This window comes from Henckelia pumila, chromosome 2 (genome assembly GCF_033568475.1).
Source record: "Henckelia pumila isolate YLH828 chromosome 2, ASM3356847v2, whole genome shotgun sequence".
Lineage (NCBI taxonomy): Eukaryota > Viridiplantae > Streptophyta > Magnoliopsida > Lamiales > Gesneriaceae > Henckelia > Henckelia pumila.
Window position 1 is genome coordinate 14,353,056 of NC_133121.1, and position 17,270 is coordinate 14,370,325.

The 17,270-nt window shown below is 33.8% G+C and overlaps 1 protein-coding gene and 1 pseudogene across 2 annotated transcripts; one reads left to right on the top strand and one right to left on the bottom strand.

The window, feature by feature from the left end:
- The first annotated feature begins 406 nt into the window (after positions 1-406).
- LOC140883812 (increased DNA methylation 2-like) lies at positions 407-3,638 on the top strand. 2 transcript variants are annotated; one of them, XM_073290403.1, is made up of 3 exons: positions 407-764; positions 1,818-2,769; positions 3,205-3,638. In XM_073290403.1, the coding sequence occupies exons 2-3, from the start codon at positions 1,869-1,871 to the stop codon at positions 3,453-3,455; spliced, it is 1,152 nt and encodes a 383-aa protein (XP_073146504.1). In that variant the 5' UTR covers positions 407-764; positions 1,818-1,868; the 3' UTR covers positions 3,456-3,638. The 2 variants fall into 2 exon arrangements, with proteins under 2 accessions (XP_073146504.1, XP_073146505.1); XM_073290404.1 differs by lacking the exon at positions 407-764 and adding an exon at positions 772-794.
- On the bottom strand, positions 1,593-1,698 carry LOC140885655 (U5 spliceosomal RNA; annotated as a pseudogene).
- Positions 3,639-17,270: the final 13,632 nt, after the last annotated feature.

Here is a 17,270-nt window from a genome sequence, read left to right on the forward strand (position 1 = left end):
ACTTAAAGATGTTGATGTGTTATGTATTATAAAATATTTTTATTACCAAAATTATCAAGCATAGTATAATACTATGAAAGTAATGTAAATAGTTATATATATATATATATATATATATATATAATAGTTTTAAAATTTTATCATAAATTTTAAACATATATACTATTTTATATTTTTTTTAAAATGATAAATTATGTAAAATGATGAGTAAGGGTTCACGGTGGATATTTAATAAAATATATAAGTATAATATGGGAAAGTAAAATATTAAAAAAAAAATTCTAAAAACGTAAGAATGATTTTATTTTTTAAAAAAATGTTTATAAGCCGTCAAAAAACTTATTTTAACTGTTTATAAACTGTTTGAAATTTTTTTTACCAAACAAAGAGATTTGAAGAGCTTTAAGCTCCTAACAACAACATGTACACATTGGGTTACACAGTACACATGAATTTACAAAATTATCCCTCCATTTTATTTGAAAAAATTCTTTCCAAAATACATTAAAAAGATTTATATAATTTCAAGTACAATTAGTAACCCAACGTGTAACCTTCCGTGTACACGTAGCATCAACAATATATATGAACACATGATTGTAGCTCAAAATGCTTTCCCGTGACTTCATCTTTCTTACTATAAATACATGATTCGTTACATAACTTCATCAAACTTTTAAAGAAAAGTGATGTGGGGGTGAGTTTCTGCCACCTCGAGAAGTACCCATAAGACAGGAAGTGACACCGCAGTCCGCATGCAAGAAGTACTTTCTCAACTTTTCTACTGAATTCTGGTAACTCTGAATTGGCTTTATTTCTTGTGAGTGCATATCTAATTGGTTTTCATGATCTGGAGATTATATTACTCAAAATTTTATAATTTTACTCTCTGGGTTTTTAGTTAAGAACTTAACCAAGCTTTTATTAATTCCATGATTTTAGCTGTTTTCTGGTAAACAGTTGTGGGCTTTGCGATGCTCTTGCGAAGAAACCTTTCATTAGAATTTGTCTACACGATCACTTCTTGGTTAGGTTGGTGATTTACATAAGGATTTGAACTGCTGCATTGTGATGTTGTGTAGTAAATTTAGTTAATTACTGGAGTTCTTCACCAATTGGGATGATATTATGAAGAATAAATCGATACCAAAAAGAAGATAATTTACAAGTTTTCGATTTGGTTGCAATCAATCGTATAACCTTTCAGATTGGTTAATTTGATACTTCATCTTTGGTATGAGTGTATTACCATATTGGCATATCACAAGGTATGATCAGATATGATTGAACTTGCATTTTACGAAACTAAGTTGTTTTCGGGATTAGTCTATGCTACACTATGTATCACACACTGTTGAACTTGTTAAAACATGCATGTGTCCTGTTAATGTACGTTTAGAACTCATAAATCCGATAGAAAAGTGACTTTTCTAAGATATAGGCGTTGAAAGTGAGGAAAAACTTCTATTTTCATCGTGAAGAAAAATCAGTTTTTACTTGATGTTATATGAGAGGCGCTTTGGATCGATGAATGTGCTTCATCTTACCAAAATTTGTTTTTTTAGTTACCAATACCAGATTTGTATGGTTGTCTTGAATGGAAACAAGTGTTCTTTATGCTGCTTATATGCTGCGAGCACACGGTATTGTTTAGTAAAAGGCAAAAGAATAGTTCGCTTTGTGCTCACTGCACAGCTGCGTTAGTTACTAATACCAAATTTGTATCATTTTCTTAAATGGAAACAAGTCTTCTTTATGCATCCATGGCTGTTGTACGCCTGTTCTTGGCATTAACGAGCTAAACAAATTAACTGCAGGCGAAGCTAAAGCTAGTTTTTAAAATTTATCCATCTTTTTTTTGTTAAGAGATGGAAAATGTTTTTGAAGCACCGTTGACAGATGATCAGAATTTTCTCCTCAGCCTCATCATAGGCACCTATTTTGGTCCACATCTCAAGCAAGAGAGGTTTTGTAAGTCTGCGCTGCAAAGATATGCTGAAGGTCTCTCACCGTACAGTGCAAACGACTTGGCTGGTTCACACATGAAAATTGAGGTGATGGAAAAGGTCTACTTCTATATACTTCGAATGGCAGAACTATCAGTGGTTGTGCCAGAGCAGCAACTGCGCCAATTTATTCATGGAAATAATCGAATCTCGGTTGATGGTCAGGACACTTACCCTTCATTTGGTTTTCTTTTTCCTCCAGAGTATCACAAGCGATCCCAATTGAAAAATCATCACGATACTATCGAAAATGTGGTCTTCATCAATAACCCGAAATTATATTTGATTAAGCAAGTGGATCACAAGAGGTTTAAGAGGCTTACAGGGTTAGATGATTTTCCTGTTGATATAGATCATGCAATGTTGCACGAATCTAATGTCATGCTGCAAAAGACCTTGAATCTTGATGTTCGGTCTGTGAACTATATTCCAGATGCTGGATTGAATCATGATGTCAGTGAGCCATCAAATTGCATAATACCATTTAGCAGTTCTCGACGAAATGATTGTCCTGTATCATACGATTCCATTGTGCCATCGCCCGCTGGTTCTAGTTCTGTGGAGGATTTTGATTCGGGAATGATATTTGTACCTTCTAGGGAAGAATGGAATAAAATTGTCAGTAGTTCGAAATGTGGATTTGCCCTAACTGGAAGTGCAGCTAGAGGGAAGATGGGACCAGTTTTAGGAATGATGGATATTGGAGAGTCAGAGGATTCCTACTTTTTCAGCGTATCACTCCCTGGCGTGCGAAGGGACGAAAGTATGTTGATGATCTTGCTTGGAACTTAATTTATTGTACTCACGCTCTGTGTATCTTGAATGTGAACTTGATTTATTTGGTTTATTGATGAATCCGCGATTAATCTCGTCAATAAAGGATTGCCTTTCCTATCTTTCTTAACCGCGGCCTTATATTTGGTTATATTTTCAATGTGAAATTTGAAATACAGCCTTTCTACGGCATGTTTATGCGAAATGAAACCTTTTATTGATATATTTTACCCCAAATGCAGAGTGAGAGTACTCATCTTTGATCAAAGAAAAATCTTCACTTTGTCTGTTGTTTTCATGCCCTTTCACAGCTCTTTTGCATATACTTTTAGCTCCTCTTTCCTTCTTTCTTGCTTGCTTTCTATGATCGTGTTTTCGTAGCATTAACAACAATGATTTTCATCCTGATATCATATGATTGCAGGAGATTTCAGCTGCGAAGTGGAAAGTGACGGAAAGGTAGTTATCAAAGGAGTGACAGTCACGGGCGAAAGGACGATTGTGAAACACTGCCAAACATTTCAAATGCAATCCCAAAATCTTTGTCCACCGGGGCATTTCTCTATATCTTTTAATCTACCAGGTCCTGTTGATCCTATGCAATTCCATGGAACTTTTGCTACAGATGGGATTTTCCAGGGAATGGCGATGAAACCGACCGGAAATCGAAGTTAGTACAGAATGTTCCTCAGTATTCCATCCTAATTCATTGGATGTACAGCCAAAAACAAAGTGTCAAGGTAACTTGGAACTAACTATATAGCATGCTTTCAGCCACTATAACGTTCACTATCTTGATGTTGGAAGTCAAGATAGGGAACAAAAACAATGTAAATAAAGAAATTGTCCTCTATATAAATTGGCTTAGCATTTAAAATTTTACTTGTCCATTTGTTTAATCGGATTTCAGCACTATACTATATAGTTCATGATTCGTAGAGTAGTAAAATATATATTTCTGACGCCCAAGACTTGTTAGTATAGTGGCACCAATCTCCCACACTTGGGAGTAGGGGTGTAATCGAGTCGAGCCGAGTCGAGTAACATACTATTCGAGCTCGAGCTCGACTTATATTTGACTACTCGAGCTCGAGCTCGATCGAGTAGTTAATTTCGTACTCGAGCTCGTCTATATTTCGAGCTACTCGAGCTCGAAAATTATATATAATTATATATAAATATATATATATATATATATATATATATATATATATATATATATATAAATAAAGAATTATATGAATAAATAAATAAATAAAATATTATCTACTATATATTTATATTATATTTTATATTTATATGTGTTTCGAGTAGCTCGCGAGCTACTCGAACACATATATTTTGAGCTCGAGCTCGATTATATGTTCTCGAGCTCGATTTGTCGAGTTTTGACCGAGCTACTCACGAATAGCTCGGCTTGTTTACACCCCTACTTGGGAGAGGTCTTGGGATCAAAACACTGTAAACCCTCAACCCCAAATATCAAAAATATATATTACCTATTATGTATTATCTATTCTATTACTATATTCTTCTATTATATCTATAATCTATCTATTACCTCTATAAATCTACAAGTTTGAATTGTGAATTTTCTTCGATATTCTTATTTTTTCATTAATTATTTGGTTTTAATTGTCAATTTATAATTTTGTCCTCATTATTTTATTTAATAATTAATATTTTTGTCATTTTCAAGATATTTTAGGGTCTTGCATTTATTTTATACATTAGTCGATTTTTTTATTAAAGGTAGATTAATTTTTAATATTTAATTCATATCATTTTTTGTGTCCATTTATTTATCAAAGGTAAATTAATTGTTAATATTTAATTCATGTTCTAAATCTATATTTTGACATTTTTTATAATGAATTTACAATTTTGCCCTTATTATTTAATTTAATAATTAATATTTTTGTCATTCCCAATGGTTCTAAAGGTTTTTAATGTCATTTTATAGATTAATCAATTTATTTATTCAAGTTAGATTAATTGTTAATATTTAATTCATATCATTTTGTGTGTTCATTTATTTATTAAAGGTAAATTAATTGTTTATATTTAATTCATGTCCTAAATCTATATTGTGACACTCATGGAAACAAAAAGTCATTATTGAAAGTTACCTTAATTTTTGCTCTATTAAAATTAAAAAATATTAATTTTTTGAACTTATTTCAACTTTATCTTCATAGTTACGTTTTTAATTTACTATATTTTTTTAACGTAATATTTTGATTATTAAAATTTTAAAAAAAATTAAAATCAAACCATTAAATTTCGCCATTGTGTTCAAGATAAGTGAAATTATGTCATAAGTAAAGGTTCTGTTTCACTTATATAGAAAATGTACCCACATCATCTATTCAATCATTCATTTATTCATTGTTTTGGACTTATTTCAACTTTATCGTCGTAGTTAAGTTTTTAATTTACTGAATTTTTTAACGTAATATTTTGATTATTAATATTTTAAGCAATGTTTTTATAATCGGACCGTTGATCGAACCGGTTTACTTTGAAAAACGGTCCAAGCGGTCGGACCGTTTTAACCAGACAATCGAACCGAAAAACCGTTATATTTTAAAATTTAAAACCTAAAAGATGTATATAAATAGACAAAAAATATATTTATCCTAGTTTAAAAAATAAATAACAATATAAATATATTCAAAATATTAATTAAAGTTATATATAATTTTAAAAGTAAATAAATTAATTAAAAAACTCTAATAATAGTAAAATAATATTTTTAAGGATGAACAAATTTCAATTAATCATGTATATATATAATAAAATATTAAATTAAAGTTTTAAATTTTTTAAAAATAAACTAATTTTTTTTAAAAAAATTCTAAATTCCGGTTGAACCGGTTCTTGGCCGGTTCTTGAGACCTGTTTTTGCTCGTTCGACCGGTTTCGAACGATCCAACCGGTAAAACGGTTATTTGGTGTATTCCAGATCGGACCAATGGCCGGTTCCCGGTCAAACCGGTTGAACCGGCCGGTCCGGTTTTGAAAACACTGATTTTAAGAAAAATAAAAAAATTTAAATCAAACAATTAAATTTCACTATTGTGTTCAAGATAAATGAAATCATGTCATAAGTCGAGATTCTATTTCGCCTATGTCAAAAATGTACTCGCATCCTCTATTCAATCATTCATTTATTTTTTTTAGATTTGATCATCTAACTAGACTTTCTGAAATTTCAGTTTTTAGGAAGAGATATTATAAAACAAATAGTAACGACTAGTTGTATAATATTGTTGTGAAAATTCCTCGCAAGCGTACGAGTGTCAAGTTTAAATATAGTGATAAAATCAAGTATCGATCCCTCAGGGAGTAAAATAAAAATAATAGTGCTTGTAATTAGAATAGTCCAAACTTTATCTAGAAAATCAATAATCAAGAATTTTGCAATTAAAATAAATAAGCAGCTGATTTCAGTGATAGCACAAAAATATTTTCATCAGCCATGCATCCATGTCTTTCTCAACTCAATTCAACTCAACTCAACAAAAACAACAATTAAAAATTTTATCTATAAAGCACACAATAAAATTCAACTACTCAAATATCAATCAAACAACTAAATCACTCAAAAACTAATTCTCAATTCTTCAAATTCCCAGAAACAAGTGAATTCCCAGAAATAAGCGTAGATGGGCAAGATGAATTCTGGGAATCTCTGTTTTGCGATGGCCTTGAAGATCAAAATCCCAAAGATGTTCTGTTTTGTCCAGGGGAAAATTTATGATGGCAAGATGCGAGAGTCTTAGATTTAGACATGGAATGGAAATAAGCAGACTGGATTGGCTTTTTAATGTCTGAATCAATTAATTCGTGGCCCCTTAAGTAGCGCGATAGCGCTTTGATATTCGCTGCTCACGTGCGCGATAGCGCAACATTTCTTCCACTCTTTATGCGCGATAGCGCTAGTAGTAGCGCCCTCCCGGAGCGCGATGGGAGTAAAATCAAGTATCGATCCCTCAGGAAGTAAAATGAAAATAATAGTGCTTATAATTAGAATAATCCAAACTTTATCTAGAAAATCAATAATCAAGAATTTTGCAATTAAAATAAATAATTAAGAAATTTAAAAGCACGCACACAACTTTCAGATTAAAAATCAATCAGAGAAAACTGGTCTAGAGGTATAGATTTCACCTGGTTTCAACAACAATCAATCCGAATTAATTAATCTTCATGAATTTCAAAGAATTAATAGCCAAGAACACTTACGTGTATTATTCCCTCTCCCGAGTGCCGAATAAAATATATCAACTACAATTCAATTCCAATATCCCTATTAAGAATCTACTTGCAGTGATCAATTCAAAATTATGTTCTCTTTAAAAAAGCTCTGTTAAAGTTATAAGCTCTCCCGAATCAGATAAACAATTAACAGTGTATTTTCCAATGGTCCTATTCAAAATCTCCTCTCCCGAGTGCCAGATTTCAAATAAATATTACAAATCAATTATTGATCAGATAATTGAAAAGACAATCAATTCTAGAAAAAACAATTAATCTAGAAGAAACTCAATTCAATAAAATCAAAAATTCATGAAAGCGTCTACACCAGGTTCCATCCGACCTCTAGACTCTAAAAAATTAGTTCATAATAAAATTCTGAATAAAACAATAATCCATAAATTCAAACATATTCAGAATTAAATAAAAAATAAAAGAAACAAATTCGTCGTCGACGCCGTGTCCGGTCTATCAGACTCCGTCTTTGTTCTTCAATTAAGCTCCAGAAATTCCTTCAAAATCTCTCGATCAATCTCTGATTTTCTCTTGTAATTGTTGTGGCGGCTCTTCCCCCCCCCCTCCCCTTAGTCTGATGAAAAATTGCCTTTTATATCGTCTCCCACAGCCCACTCAAAAGCCCACAAAATATAGAAGTTTCCTTCCGATAAAATATTTCCAAGTTCAGAAATTCGCGACAAGCGCCCGCTCGTCAGTCCACACGCCCGCGTATAACCCTCTGATCTCAAGTTTCTCACCTTCTTGTGTGTCTTGAGCGATAGCTCTTCTTTGAGCGCTAATGGGAAGCGCTAATCTTTTTGGCCCAATAGAAGCCCATCACTGTTCCTTTCTTTATTGTCTGATCGTTTCTTTCTTTCTTTCTTCTTCTTTTCTTTCTCAATTCTTTTAATTCTTTTCTCTCCAATCTCATTTTTCTCATTTTTCCTCCTTTTCCACATAAATTCCATAATTTCCTACAAACACAAAAACAACAACATACCCACATAAATCTGCTCGAAATAAGCAATTAACAATTAAAAGCATATATAAATTAAGTGTATAAAATACACTTATCAAATACCCCCAAACTTAGACTTTTGCTAGTCCCGAGCAAAACTATTAAATTCCAAAAACTCATTCTATCAAACCCACAAGAATAGTCAAGAAATATTATGGAACAATGACCTCAACAATGATTTCAAAAATATCAAATCCAATTTCATCCAACCTACTAACACTCGAAAGTTTCAATCATAACAAAATAACTGCATAAACTCACAATCTCCGCAACTCAAGTTCAAAACACCATTTTCCAAATTCAATTCAAACATTCATAGATCATGAGGACTTTTCAAGGATAGCATAGGATCAAATATAGGATATTAATCCAAAACACTCACAATTAGGTAAATGCAAAGAATAAACGTGTACGTGTTTAGATCAAAATTCATAATCATTAAAAGCATCAATCAACAGTCCATATGCTAGATTCTCGCAACTCTTCTCCACTAGTATATTGGGCAACTGAGACTCGGTCAATAGGACTTATTCAGCTTATAATGTAAGGCCTGGCTCATGGCTACAAATGAAGGATAAGAATTCAAAATAAGGAGTAATTCATATTATCAAACTCAATTACGACTCCTTTTTCATTCACAATTTCACATTCTTTCAATTCACTTCATTTCTCAACTTTTTCACAACTCTTCTTTTCAGAACTTTTTCAACTCTCTACCACATTTTTCAACTCTTTTTTTCTACTACTTTTTTTTTCATCTTTTCAATTCATCCACCACACCAATCCTTTTTTCACAAATAAAGCTAGGAGCATACAACATTTTAGCATTCAAATTACTCCCTTAAAGGTAGGAAATAGTGTTTAGGCTAATGAGGTAGTCAATGTAAGACCTTGAAATAATGACGAATGGGGGTATAATCACACGTTTACACGCATGCCATTCGATTTTCAAATAAAGCTCAAACAAGGTACTAGGAATAAAATAGTAATAGGTAGCTTGAAAGGCTCAAACGAATTCAAAAAAATCGCCTAAATCATTCCTAATCTCAGTTTTGCCCGTATTTCGCCTCGAAGAGTGTCCGAACTAGTTCTAGACAAGTCTCAATCCACAATTAAATCATACAAATTCAATCAGTGCAGAAAAAGAATAATCATCAGCAGTTAAAGATGATTTTCAACAAATTTCAGATTTCTCGTACCTCAATGTACTAATATACGTGTAGCTCAAATGGGCAACTAAGGATAAATTCAATGAAAATTAGGCCCAAAAATTTCAAACAATGCCTCAATCATATCTATGTCTGTATGTCTCAAAAATCAGATTCAAGCATTAATCACAGAGTATATAGGAAATTGTTCATCTAATTGGTTCCATTTTTTCAAAAATATTTGTCAGATAGGTAGACAATCATGGATTATTTCAGTGATAGCACAAAAATATTTTCATCAGCCATGCATCCATGTCTTTCTCAACTCAATTCAACTCAACTCAACAAAAACAACAATTAAAAATTTTATCTATAAAGCACACAATAAAATTCAACTACTCAAATATCAATCAAACAACTAAATCACTCAAAAACTAATTCTCCCCCCAAACTTAATGTAATCATTGTCCCTAATGATTAAAAACAATAAAAAGAACAAGGGACTCATACCTTCGACACCGAGCATCAGGACTCGGCGTCATCATCATCATCTCCATGGAACGAAGGTGCAGCAGCAGCAGTATCATCAGAAGACCACTGCGGAGGAGCTGGATAAGGCACAACAGTGGGTGGATAATTCTGGGCAAGAGCGGCAGTGAAGTCATGCATATATGTCATATGTGCTCGCATCATCCTCCACTGCTTCTTCATCTGAGAAAGCACGGCCGTAGAATCATCACGAGTAGAATACTCAGGGGCCGGATGTGTCGGTAGTGACATAAGTCCTTCCAAATGGGAAGGTGCTGGCTCAAAGTGTGGTAGTGGCTCCGAGGGTTGCGGTGGTTCAGCTGCCTGTTCAGAAGTACTGGCTGCTTTCTGTCCCGTCTCAATGCACCAGTAATTCTTATAGGACCTCGAATTGGAAGAATCTGCTCTGTATCATCCCACACAACACCAGCTAACCGGCAAAGTTGAGTAATCAAGGACGAGTGGGGTAAACTGATAGTCGAGGAACCCCTAACTGCAGCAATAATAGACTCCTGAATTACTCTCCCAGCATCAACGGATTTCCCTGTCACAATGCAGTACACCAGTCCAGCTCTAACCTTAGTCACATCGGATGTATGCCCAGATGGCAACATCCTGGCAGCCACAAACTCATGCCAATTATTCGCTTCTCGTCGAAGAAATATGGATGGAAATGTAACAACTTCATCCTTCGCATTCTTCTTCCATTCCGCCCCATCCTCACACAAGGTCTGAAGTACAATGTTATCTGGATATGACTGATTCTTGAATACTGCATACTCATCATCTGCAATGTCCAAATCTGGCATTTCATAAAGGCTGTTAATTGTACTCTTATCAAAAGGCACCAATTTCCCACGAACTCGAACTTTCAGATTCACGTCTTTGACCATCAAATTTGCATAAAACTCATGAATCAATGATATAACAGCATCTGGTGGACTCCTCACAAATGTCTCCCAACCTCTTCTCTTTGCTTCAATTAACGCCGGTGCACTATACTCTCTCAAACTCATTCCTCTTTCTTTGTGCATCCCTCGCTCCATGACATCAAAACAATACTCCTCTGCTGTGGCATTCCAAAATCTGTGTCTATCATATGAAGCAGCAGAGGACGAAGAAATTGCTCCTTTTCCTTTGGTTTTCGGTGGCATTGTAACTCAATAATTCAACTCAATTCAAATCAAATGCCTCAAACAATGCAATGAACTCCCAACAATTCCAGCAACCAACGTTCAAATATAACCCAAGCAATTCAACAAACACTTGGTAGGCACTAATACAATTATATAGAATTTCCCTGCCGCAAACGTACTCCAATCCACAACTCAGACAAAACTCAGATAACTCAATAGCCTCAAATCACAACATTTATCAAAAATCAAATGTAAGAGATAAAATTTCAGCTTTTGTACCGTTCACGAATACATTTTCCAAATTCTTCAATTTCCCCTTTCTCGACAAGCTGAGATGGGAGCAAGATCAATTTTGAGAATCTCTGCCTTGTAATTAAGATCACAATCCTTGAGCTGATGATATTTTGTTGAGTAGAAGATTTACGATGATCATGCCCTTGCGTGAGATTTAAATATGGACTGGAACCAGTGATCGTGATTTAAGTCTGGGAGGAAGACTCTGGAACTTTTAAACTCCTGAAGTAATGCGTGCGCGATAGCGCTGTTCAGTCGTGCGTTAGCGCTTGATGTTGCGCTAGTGAAGTAGCGCGATAGCGCTTGATGATGGTGCTATAGGAGCGCGTTAGCGCTTGATGGGAGGGTGAAGGAGCGCGTTAGCGCTTAAGATAGCGCTGTTGGTGAGCTTGGAGCGCGTTAGCGCTAAGTGAGGCGCTAATGGGTAGTGCGATGGCGCAAGGCGTAGCGATGTTCGTGTAGCTTCAGTGCGTAGAGTGGAGGCGGGCGCGCATAAGCCTCTGATTTCAACTCCCAAATCTTGAGCGGACGCCTCCAATCTTGGGCGAGCGCCCATAATGCGCTGCAAGAAGACCAAAATCCTGAAAAATAATTCAACAATTTTAAAATTAGGCCTCCAAAATTATCAACAATAATTCAAAAATCAAACAATAATTCAAAAATCATAAAATTAACTAATGAGCAAAAATAAAAATAAAATAAAAAAATTAAAGCAGAAATTTAAATAAAAAAAATTAAAATAAATAAAAAATAAAGCAAAAATTTTGGGTTGCCTCCCAAAAAGCGCTTGGTTTAGAGTCGTCAGCCCGACTCTCAAAGTATTAAGTCTTCCCTTTCTCTTTCACGCGCCAAATAAATTCCACGAACCGCCTTTTAAATTTTGCTTTTTTCGTGGCCTTCTTTGGTGGTTTTGGCGCTCTCTCATTCGATGAATCAACCGCAATGTCGGCTTTTGAACAACCCTCCAACTTCATAACCGGTTCAATTAAGCATAATTGTTCGATGGATGGATTAGGTGCTTTCGTAAATAAGTTGAAGATTACTCGTTCGCACTCCACACCCATTGACAACTCCCCTTTCATCACTTCAATTTTTGCATTCGCCGTGGCCAAGAATGGTCTCCCAAAAATGAGTGGAGCACCATGATCTGCTTCTATATCCAATACCACAAAATCCGCTGGGAAGATGAATTTATCCACCTTGACTAGAACATCTTCAACAATTCCTCGTGGATATTTAATGCTCCGATCCGCCAATTGCAATGAAATCTTAGTCGATTTCATGTCTCCCAACTCCAAGGCCCTGTACATAGATAATGGCATTAAATTAATACTGGCCCCTAAATCACAAAGTGCATTATTAAAATGAGAACCACCAATAGAACAAGGAATAGTAAAACTCCCTGGATCCTTAAGTTTCTGTGGCATCTTCTTTTGTAGCACCGCACTGCACTCTTCCGTCAGATTGACCACCTCGTTCTCTAGCAGCTTTTTCATTTTGGACATCATCTCCTTGATGAACTTTGCATAATTTGGCATTTGCTCCAAAGTTTCAGCAAAGGGGATGTTGATGTGAATTTTCTTGAAAATCTCCAAGAATTTGGAGAACTGCTCGTCCAATGCTTTCTTTTTGAACCTCTGCGGGTAGGGAAGTGGAGGCTTATACATCGGTTTTGGCTCCTTCTCCTCAACTTTTTCCTCAAATTTCTTCTCTTCAACATCAGGTTCTTGAATTCCAACTTCTTTTCCACTTCTCAACTCTATGGAATTGCACTGCTCCTTGGGATTTACCTCAGTATTGCTAGGGAACTGGCCGCGGTTGTTGTCCTTCAGTGCGTTCGCCAACTGCCCTATGCTGGTTTCCATGGATTGCAACACAGCACCCATGTTGGTCATGTGCGTCTCCAAACTGTCAAGTCGAGACTCAGTTCTTTCCATCCTCTTACCTGATTCCTGCACAAAAGTACTAACCACATCCTCAAACGACTGCTTACTCTCACCCTTATTAGTATTGTTAGCATAAGAAAAATCTTCATGATTTCGAAAATTAGGGTGAAAAGAATTGGAAATAGGATTACCTCTGTACGCTCCATATCCTCTGTAGCCATTTGGATTTATATAATTGACTTGCTCTATAGCCGATGATCCTTCAACTCCAGTTGAATCTGCAACATTAATTTTATTCAAAGAAGCTACCTGTGTAGTCAGTGCAGATAATTGAGCAGTGATGGACGTGAGAGGATCCACTGCATACACTCCAGCCAGCTTCTTTACTCCTATACGCTCAGATGGCCATTGGAAACTATTGACCGTCATCTCCTCCAACATATCATAAGCCTGAACATGATCCTTCGCAAATATAGTACCTCCAGCCGCTGAGTCCACATTCATTCTCGTAGGCGCATTCAGTCCGTTGTAAAACCACTCAATCTGTTCCCAATCTTCAAAATTATGGTTAGGACAACGTCTTAATAATTCTTTATACCTTTCCCATGCCTCGTAAAGCTGTTCAGAGTCCATCTGCCTGAAAGTACTGATCTCAATCTTCAGTTGAGTGGTTTTGGCAGGAGGAAAATATTTTGCAAGAAATTTTTCTGCCATCACCTCCCAAGTAGTGATGCTTCCAAGCAGCAGTGATTGCAACCAAATTCTGGCATGATCCCTGAGAGAAAACGGAAACAAGCGTAAGCGTATAGTATCCTCAGACACACCATTAATTTTTACCGTATCGGTTATCTCCAAAAAGGTGCGTAGGTGTAGATAAGGATCAGCAGTGGCGCTCCCATTAAATTGGTTTTGTTGAACCATGTTGATCAATGCAGTCTTCAGCTCAAAATTGTTTGCATTGATAGTTCCTCGAGCGATTCCAGAATAGTGAGCCTGGATCGTCGGTCTGAAGTGATCTTTAATAGTCACTAGGGGAGCTTGGTTTTCTTCTTGTTCAGCCATTCTTTCAAGTTCTTCTCTTCTCTCTCTTCGCAAAGCACGTGCAGTGCGCTCGATCTCCGGATCAAAAAGTAGAGAATTAGAACTTTGAGATCGTCGCATAGACTGCAATTAAAAATAAGAAGAAATTAATTAGCAACTTAAAATTAAAATAAAAAACTCTAAATTAAAATCTAGACTAATTGGTAACAAGACTAAAAATTAATCAAATTTACTCCCCGGCAACGGCGCCAAAAACTTGTTGTGAAAATTCCTCGCAAGCGTACGAGTGTCAAGTTTAAATATAGTGATAAAATCAAGTATCGATCCCTCAGGGAGTAAAATGAAAATAATAGTGCTTGTAATTAGAATAGTCCAAACTTTATCTAGAAAATCAATAATCAAGAATTTTGCAATTAAAATAAATAAGCAGTTGATTTTAGATAGCACGCAAACAACTTTCAGGAATAATCAATCAGAGAAAATGGTCTAGAGGTATAGATTTCACCTGGTTTCAACAACAATCAATCCTAATTAATTAATCTTCATGAATTCCAAAGAATTAATAGCCAAGAACACTTACGTGTATTATTCCCTCTCCCGAGTGCCGAATAAAATATATCAACTACAATTCAATTCCAATATCCCTATTAAGAATCTACTTGTAGTGATCAATTCAAAACTATGTTCTCTTTAAAAAAGCTCTGTTAAAGTTATAAGCTCTCCCGAATCAGATAAACAATTAACAGTGTATTTTCCAATGGTCCTATTCAAAATCTCCTCTCCCGAGTGCCAGATTTCAAATAAATATTACAAATCAATTATTGATCAGATAATTGAAAAGGCAATCAATTCTAGAAAAAACAATTAATCTAGAAGAAACTCAATTCAATAAAATCAAAAATTCATGAAAGCGTCTACACCAGGTTCCATCCGACCTCTAGACTCTAAAAAATTAGTTCATAATAAAATTCTGAATAAAACAATAATCCATAAATTCAAACATATTCAGAATTAAATAAAAGATAAAAGAAACAAATCCGTCGTCGACGCCGTGTCCGGTCTATCAAACTCCGTCTTTGTTCTTCAATTAAGCTCCAGAAATTCCTTCAAAATCTCTCGATCAATCTCTGATTTTCTCTTGTAATTGTTGTGGCGATTGTTGTGGCGTCTGATGAAAAATTGCCTTTTATATCGTCTCCCACAGCCCACTCACAAGCCCACAAAATATAGAAGTTTCCTTCCGATAAAATATTTCCAAGTTCAGAAATTCGCGACAAGCGCCCGCTCGTCAGTCCACACGCCCGCGTATAACCCTCTGATCTCAAGTTTCTCACCTTCATGTGTGTCTTGAGCGATAGCTCTTCTTTGAGCGCTAATGGGAAGCGCTAATCTTTTTGGCCCAATAGAAGCTCATCACTGTTCCTTTCTTTATTGTCTGATCGTTTCTTTCTTTCTTTCTTTCTTCTTCTTTTCTTTCTCAATTCTTTTAATTCTTTTCTCTCCAATCTCATTTTTCTCATTTTTCCTCCTTTTCCACATAAATTCCATAATTTCCTACAAACACAAAAACAACAACATACCCACATAAATCTGCTCGAAATAAGCAATTAACAATTAAAAGCATATATAAATTAAGTGTATAAAATACACTTATCAAATATATTTGAAATTTTAGGGACTACAAATGTAATCAACAACATCAATATTTTTTGTCCAAGGTAAAAAAAATATACTCATTTCGTCCTATTAATTTAGGCTTGTGTGTATTTTCACACACACACACACACACACACATATATATATATATATATATATATATATATATATATTAAGAAAGTGTTTGAATAAATAAATTTCTCATTTCCTTGTTTAGTGAAATTTTAATAAAATAAAATAATTATACATTTTATGAATTTAATAGGGATAAATTGGTAAAAGAGTAGTACAAATGATATTTAATAAGAAAACTATATTACATAATTGAGAAAGATAATAAATAAATAAATGTAGTTTAAATAAGTGAGATATAGAGAGTATGATAATAACTAAGTTTGATGTTGACGTTTGTACTATAGTATAATACTTGGCTAATATAATCAATTAATGTTAATACTTATGAAATTGTAAAATTTTGCGTGACAAAAAATAGAAATACACTACAATCAAATCGATTATTATGTCAGATAAATTATTCTTATATATAAGTTACTTAAATCCTTGAAATGATTGATTATAAAAAAAAATTAATTTGTTTAAAATATGATTTTTCATCCTCTAAATAAAATATTTTTCTTCACATTTTTTTATCTGCTCATTTTTTTTTTCAAATAATATATTTAACATACTATTCTTAGAAATTATAAATTAACTATTACACCCCATATATAAATAAAGCAGAAAACATATTAATGTCTTATTAAGACATTGTCGTATACAATAATGGTTGAAAAACTAGAGGTAATGAGATTAGATGACATAGAATTATTCTCTCCATATATTTGATTAGAGATTCGAGAAATATTAATATAATATATCTAGACTAGAAATTATGTTATTAGCGATTACAATAGAAAAAAATAATTTATTTTTATACTTATAATCTCGAATAGAAAGAAAAAAATATAATTTAAAATAATGTCACAAGTTCCACTAAAGCTAATACTCTAAGAGTTTTTTGAACAAAATATTACAAGATTTGAACAAATAAAAGTATAAAGAAAATTTTGGATTGACTGTTGCACATTATATAAATTTGATTTCTGAAAAAAGATATTTATCACATATTAAAATGTATTATTTTTTAAAACAAGAGTTTGATGAACTTATGAAACAAATATGTATATATAAATATATATATATATATATATATAGAGTAATTTTCAGCTGCCCAACCATTCCTTCCCAACTCGTCCCCGACCATTAAAACCCACTACCGGGTTTTAGTTGTTTTTTTTAAAAAAAAATTATATCACTAAAACCACTACCGGGTTTTAGTTGTCGGGGACGAGTTGAGCATCATTGGTTGGGCAGCTGAAAATTTCTATATATATATATAATTAAATAATTATTTGTATAATTGAATTAAATATTCTTAGTATATATTTGTATATTCTATAACACAGAGTTTATATTATAAAAATATTATTTTTCATTTCAATATTTTTTGTTCGGATATTGATTAT